Below are 7452 nucleotides of genomic sequence, written 5' to 3' on the forward strand. Positions count from 1 at the left end.
CTCTCTGAGGGTGTATAACATGGTGTACACTCAAGGATATGGCTTCAGTCAGTACTAAAACCAGATAGGTGCCTTTTTTACAGTCTGATGATAGATGCGCATGAACCCCCCCAACACAGAGTGAGGATTTATGAGGTTGAGAAGGACAGATGAAAAGGAACAAGCCGGGAAATTATGGATGCAAGCCAGGCAGCCAGTGACACATAAGACCCCCTTCAAAAAAGAAATTGTAAATCCAGCATCCACCATCACCCCACCATTGGGGTCATGGGTGCTGTATGCTTTTTTATGTTGTTGTTAATTTAATTATGTATATATATATATAACTGTATTTTTAAATATTCTTTCTTTCTTTTTTTGGTCTTCCTCCTTTCAACCACCCCTCCCTCCACTCCAGCACCCTCACCCCCAGCACCCTCCCTGCACCCTCCACCCAACCTTGGGGTGATGGGTGCTGTATATGTTTTTTATTTTACTTTGTTAATTTAATAATATATATATCTTTTTTTTTGTGTGTCTTCCTCCTTTCAACCAAGCACCCCTCCTCCACTCCAGCACCCTCACTCCCCAGCAGTACCCTCCACAACCGCCCCCCCCCCCCCCCCCCCCCACACACCCCACCTCCAGACCCCCTCCTTTCCGATCCCCGGCCGAGGGAGGCTCAGTGCAAGGCGAGGTGCATTGTGGGGAGAGAGTCGCTGCCATTCGACCTCTGCGGGGCCTGCGCGGACGCAGCAGCCAGAGAACCCAGAAACACTCATTATGCTGCGATAAAAAAAAAAACACACAACCCTTTTATTTATTTCCGCATAACCTACATAACTCACCAACCGAAAGGCGATCCAAGCCCGCAACGACCCGACGACGACCGTCCATCTCCGCTCCTCCGATGATTATTATTTTTTTTATTTAAAGACACTGACATATATATTAAAATATAAATATAACGACGGTTGACGTTAACGATCGAGGAGGGGGGGAAGAAGAAGAAGAAGAAGAAGAAGTGGACAGATTGTTTAATATATTATTGTGTAAAACAGAGGGAAAATGTCCGGCGGATCAGGGGAGAGGAACCGCAGGTCGCTGGCGTTCCGGGGAGGTGGATCATCGACGGCCGTGGCGGCGGGTCGTGTCGGCGGCAGTGGTGGTGGTGCCCCCCCGGCGACCGCGGGGAACGGCGGCTCCTCCTGGGAGGCCAACAACAACCAGAACCTCCAGGCCTCCTCCTGTCAGGGGGATCATCGGGGGGGACACTTGAACGGCACCGGCGGCGGGGGGCCGACAGACCAAGACGAGGACCACGATCACCACCACCACCACCACCATCACCCCCACCACCACCACCAACACCGGGACGCAGAGGCGAAGGCACCCCGGTCGAGGCAAGAAGGGGGATCGGAGGACGATAACGGCACGGAGGACAGCACGGAGGAACCGGAGGAGGACGATCGAGACCCGGAAGGGGGGAACAGCAGCTGCTGGGCGGCCGGCGGAGGAGTCGAGGAGGAGGAGGAGGACGGGGAACACGATCGGTCCCCCCGGGAGGACGATCAGGAAGGGGAAGCGGGGAGCTGGACGACTTCGACGGGGAACGGCGGCCCGAGCAACGCGTCCGACGGAGCGGACCTCGGAGGCGCCACCTCCGGGGCGGCCGATCGTCCCCGGAGCCCGTACCCCCGTTCCGGGGGTACGGGCTCCGAGGACGATCGGCCGTCGCCGCCGTCGTCGGGGGGCTTCGAGTCGTCGTCTCTCCCCACCTCCTCCTCCCGGGTGGTGGAGATGAGACCCGCCGCCACGGCCACGCTGAACCTCCTCCAGAAACAGTCGCTGGTGTTCCACGCGTCGTGGCTCCAGGAGTTCCCGTGGCTGCGCTTCTCGCAGGAGACGGGGCTCATGTCGTGCTCGTGGTGCCACAACGTCAACCTGGGCAGCAGGAACTACAAGCGGGCCCTGCTCCTCCGGCACCACCTGTCCTCCGAGCACGGCCGCAACGACCCGACCAAGCAGGTGAGTGAGAACTGTGAGACAGTGCTGGAGGGGGGGGGGGGAGTACTAACTTAAGTAAAAGTATTAATACTGCGATTTAGCAAGTGCTCTGTTAGACAAGGCAAAATCCGGAATTTAAATGTACTTGAGTAAAAAGTACTAAAGTATTGGTATAAAAATGTACTTAAAAAGTACCAAAAGTAGAACTCATTATGCAGAATGTCCCGTTTCACAGGTTGTCAAATGTATGAAAATCCTTTGAAAGTAGCCGAAATGTATAGCCTATAGGGCTGAAGTGGTTAATGTATGTTTTGTAATAATAATCTACAAAGCAACTAGTAACTAAAGTTGTCAAATAATTGTAGTGGAGTAAAAGTGTAATATTTGTCTCTGAGATGTAGTGGAGTAGAATTTAAAAGTACAGAAAATTGGAAATACCCAAGTAATGTAAAAAAGAATATCTCGAAATTGGACTTATAAGTGCAGTACTTGAGTAAATGTACTCAGTTACTTTACACCACTGGTGACCAAAACGAACGCACCCCCTCCCCGCCCCCACTCTAACATTTAACGTTGGATTTTATAGTGTTATACCGGCTTTAGGAATGATTGTTTTCTCTTAAAAAAAATCAAGCCAGTTCAGTCAGTGCGTTGTTGGATAGAATTTGTGGTTCGTTCTTTTCCGGGGCTAATTAGCTAATATAGTTAGCTTAGCTAGCAGGTGTTGTGCCGAAATTGGCGACGCGTGAAATAGTGTCATCGTCCAGTGGTCGATGTTTAAATGATTTGCTGTTGCACAAACGTCAGAGGCTTTATTTAAGGTTTTATTAAACGTGTTTTGTTATAACTCATAGCCAGGTCTCAGTCTGTGGTGATAAATGCTGGCATATTTAAACGTACGTCGGCTTATAAACCACTGAAAAGGCATCGTTTTAATGGATTTGTATAAGAATGTGTACAAGAATACTAGAATAATCTTGTACACTCTGAAAGAGTACCCGAAACATGTTTATGCTGCGAGGTTTTAGGTCGCTGTCATTAACGAATTTGCTCGGAAAAACCTCCGTGGAGTCACACAATTCGGTAGGTCACACTTGTCCGTGTAACGACAGATAAGCTAAGCTGAGCTAACAAGTTGAACCTAGCTCTGCTCTGCTACCACCGGCTAGCTTACTGGGTCAGTGACGGCGGTGGAAAGCCCCCTGGCTAGGCTAATGTCAGCTAACCGTCTTGCTAAAGCACACAGGGACCACTTTAATGTCTCTACAAACAAGTTAACGAACATTTAAAGGAACCCAGAGGGGGCCTCCCTGCCCACACATGAGTCACCTGTCAAAACTAGCAGTGTGTGACACCTGCCAAGCAACACATCCTGGCCTGTTCTGTTATTTAACACAATGGTGGAAGTGGAGTTAAAAGCCTCATAAGGTTGCTAGCTCCTTTCGAAACCCTGTAGTGTATACCTTTTTTTGTGTTTATGGGAAGCGGTACCGCCTTCCCCCAAAAAAGGTATACAGGGTTCCGAAAGGGGCTTATAGGTTGCTTGTTTTTATTTGCCTGGAGGACATGATAAGGAGATGAACAGTGTTTTTGCATAGGCTGTCGTTACATGGCAGGTAATAGCTGTTCTACAAATGACTCTCGTTGCCACAGCAGCTGTATTATTGACTGTTAGCCCTGCTAGAGGTCACAACAATGGCAAGGGCTCTCCGACCCTCAGCAGCCTTTGGGGAACCGCACCCCTACCCAACCCCCCAACCCCCCACACACACACACACACACACACACACACACACACACACACACACAGCCTCTGCTGCTCCTCCTGCCCTGGACTCACATGTCATTCCTCTGGCCTCTGGCACATCGCTTCAACCTCCTCCTCCTCCCTTTGGGGAGCTAAATTAGAGGCATTGTGCTACAATGACTCCCCAAAACCCCATAGATGGTGTGTCACTCTCCGGGCCAGGACAAAGGGGGAGAGAGAGAGAGGAGTAAATCATGTAGCCTCCAGCCTGACAGCTTGCCTGGCCTACATCCACGGCCTTTGTACAGGCTTGAATGAGTGAAACGGATGTCCGTGACACAATTTCATGGCATCACCTGACCGCACCACCCGTATATTTCCGTTTAACGGGTGGTAGTTTTCTCCCTTTTTTTAGGCCTATCTTGTGATCAAGGCCACACCCCTGCGTGCGCTGGAATAAATCCATATGTCCTTCGTTCGGACGGAATGGCTCTCATTCAGTCAATAAATTGAGATCGAGGCTCTTCCAAGTATGGGGGGTCAATAAAATCTGTTAATGAAAATATTGGGAATATTCCCAATGAGCCATAGTTATACATTTGTGCAGTTATACGTTATTGACATGCCGGTCTTTCTTTAGTTCATTGCGACGTCTGCAACATTTGAAAAGGTGCTCCTTTGGGTGACCTCTCGTAAAACCAGGGATTGTAAATTTGCCCTACCAATCCAGTGTCAAAGGCTCTTTTTCTCCTTTTTGATCCCTGGGAATTGACTCTTGCCGACGCCTCGAACCCCAAAGGTGCGGTCACAGTTTCAACTTGCCCAACCCTCTTCATGACGAAAAAAGGGATGTGATGTTACATTTTATGCTGTTTGGTTATCTGTGTAGCAACTGACACGGATGCCATGCTACGCGGTTAAGAAATCATTAACCATAAACCCTATATACTTCGTTGAGTGGAGTCCCCCATGGGTCTACATACTTGGTCTGTTCATTTTCTCCTACACCAAATCTCCTCGTTGAAAATAGCCAATGTGCAAGCTCACAATGCGTCGCAATGTGACACATTGTGAGCTTGTAGATTAGCTATTTTTGTTGAACGTTCGCCCCCAAAATAGGGACGCTAGGGTTCATGTGGTCAATGTACTCTTTGTCTCGCAGCTAACTGCAAACCACCCATCTTCCCTTTTGAAGTAGCCTAATTAATAATCTGGAAGAGTGGTATTATACAACACTGGGTGTTGATGGGACACCCGGCCGCCAATATTATGGATTCCTCCATGTTGGATTTTCTCAGAGGTCAACGCTTCCAAACAAGTGTTTCTATTGGCTCGCTGCGTAAATAAATTCTCAGGTCAAGGTTCACCAAATTAAATCTGAACCCTACACTCTGGCGAGGAGCGAAATCGATTTGCATCCTGTAAGTTATTGTTTTGATTTGTCCTTCGCCGTGGTTTTCGATCGATGTCGGCAAGCGGGGAGCGAAGCGAATTTCCGCGTAGGTTTTGTGTGAGCCAACGCGAGCACCCCTTGAGCATGATCTGGACTGTCAGGGGAATTAAAACAACGCAGGGCTGCTCCACTATTGGAGTCTAATTTGTTAGTGAAGAGGATTGAGCCTCCACATTTAGAGTCCCTTCCCTCTTCCCACACGCGAGCACTAATCAGAATGACTTAAAAGTGATCCCACTAACTTGTACACACGTCTAATTGGTAAGGAGAAGTGCTAGCGAGGGGATTAGGGGCTTGGGTGTATCCTCCCTAGCAACACGGACCCCAGGCTCGTGGATTGACGGGCTTGGCCCATGGCTGCTTCTTCATGTCGGAGAGATAAAGTACACAAGTAATTTAATTCTGAGAGCCTACAGAGCCTCTGAGAGCCTACAAATGCATTTGTAGGCTCTCAGAGTTACAGATTGACACAAACTCTGAGGATTTGTTCCATGTACAAGAGCAGGCAACTCTGCCACGCTATTGGACATGATTTGCTTTTCATGTCGGTGAAACTTAATTTGATATACTGATACCGGTTGCTATTCTTTTATGTACCGTAGTCTTTTTGATCTACCCTAAAGGACTTTAAACAACAACAAAACAAAAAAACACGTCCCTTCTGTTTCTTTACTAAACGCTTCTAGGCTATTCTGTTTTAAGGTCAAAGTTTAACACAAAGTCGCCCTTATCTGTTGGGTGTGTTCTCTCTGTCTCCCCATATAGGCTCTACGGCTAAGCGTAATGAGTATAATGAGCACCAGTGTATGCTCAACTAGGCCGCATTGTGAGCCCAGTAACATTAAAGGGAGAATTATGGAAGGGGGGGGTGGACGGACGGGGGGACGAGGACAGCGTCTTCGTTCCGTCCGTCCACCCATTCCTGACATTAGTCAGGCCCCAGCTGCATTGGTTAAAGCTAACTTGATTAGGCCTGGTTCGTCGGGGCACACCAGGGCAGCTGCGGTTATATGTGGGCCTCCCCTCTCCGAAGAAGGGGACTGTTTGTCCTCTCCATTCTTGAGACGCTGTCTTGTGCTGTTTTCTCCCCCCACCCCCCCCCCCACCCCCTCCTCTCTTCTGCTTCTCTTCTTGTCTCGTTTTCTCCTTTTCGGGTTGATAAACGGTAAAGGTGAAAGCAATGGCGTCGGCGAGCCGTCCCAAGATTAATATCTAGGGGCCTATATACTAAAAGGCGCCTTCTGCCCTCCTGTGCCGAAGGATTGTAGGAAAGTCCTTGGAACGCCACACACGGTTGTTAAGAACCAGTTTGACGGAATGGGGGGGATGGGGGGGGGGGGGGTTGGAGGAACAGGGACCCCACCCATCGCTGTCGGGTGTATGCCAGATAGATGGGATGTTTATTGGGGGGCCACGGGTCAAATGGAGGGGGGGGGGGGGGGGGGGGTGTTCTATCTGTGTGTGTGTGTGTGTGTGAGGGGGGGGGGCAGAGGAAGAATTCTTCTTGTGGAATCCGACGGCAAGTCAAGACCCCCCTTTTCTCCCCGTCTCTGTCTCTCTCTCTCTCTCTGTCTGTCTCTCTCTACTGTCTGAACATTGTTAGAAGGTCGAGAGCCAACACACCCACACCTTGGGCCAAACTCACACTGCCGTATTGTTCTGGCATCTGGGGACACAGAAGGCCCGGGTTCGGGAGGGAGGGAGGAGGGAGGGGGGAGGGGGGGGGGGGGGGGAGGAGCAGATAGCCTCGGGCCTGGGCTGGTCATGGGAGTGGATGGAATGGGGGTGTGGGGGGTGTGTTGGTAAAAGGTAAACAGAAACTGGTGTGTTTCTGTGTGTGTGTGCGCGGGGGGGGGGGGGGGGTTGTAGGGGCTTTGTTGCATCACATGATCTCTGTTAGAGTTTGTGTGTGTGTGTGTGTGTGTGTGTGTGTGTGTATAGCATATCTTTTGGCCCCCAGGGCAGCGTGGTTTATTTGGGTTTGTGACATTATTCACAGACGTATATTCTGCAAATTGCAGCTTAACCACTTAAGCCCTAGTATTTTTATTTGTAAAAGGCAGATCTACAAGGTCAGAGTGACCGTATATCGTGTTGTGATTGTGAAGCGTTGTGACCTCCTAGATCTGCTATTTTCGAACAATTGTGAAATGTTTTTGAAAAATAGGGATGCCACTGCCAGGGCTAATGTGGTTAATGTGCGGCCATGCCACTCGATGTTTAAGAAAAAGGCCCAAATGTACAGCTCGCCACTTAAACCACTCGT

The 7452-nt window shown here is 49.7% G+C and overlaps 1 protein-coding gene across 1 annotated transcript in view; it reads left to right on the forward strand.

The window, feature by feature from the left end:
• The first annotated feature begins 709 nt into the window (after positions 1–709).
• The window catches only part of zbtb10 (zinc finger and BTB domain containing 10), a 37497-nt gene continuing 30754 nt past the window's right edge, over positions 710–7452 (forward strand). The window contains exon 1 of the mRNA XM_084081344.1: positions 710–2007. Within this exon, the coding sequence (XP_083937470.1) occupies positions 1048–2007 (960 nt within the window). The 5' untranslated portion in view covers positions 710–1047. The remainder of the gene's footprint in view (positions 2008–7452) is intronic.

This window comes from Gymnoscopelus microlampas (genome assembly GCF_963454915.1).
Source record: "Gymnoscopelus microlampas genome assembly, chromosome: 15".
NCBI lineage: Eukaryota > Metazoa > Chordata > Actinopteri > Myctophiformes > Myctophidae > Gymnoscopelus > Gymnoscopelus microlampas.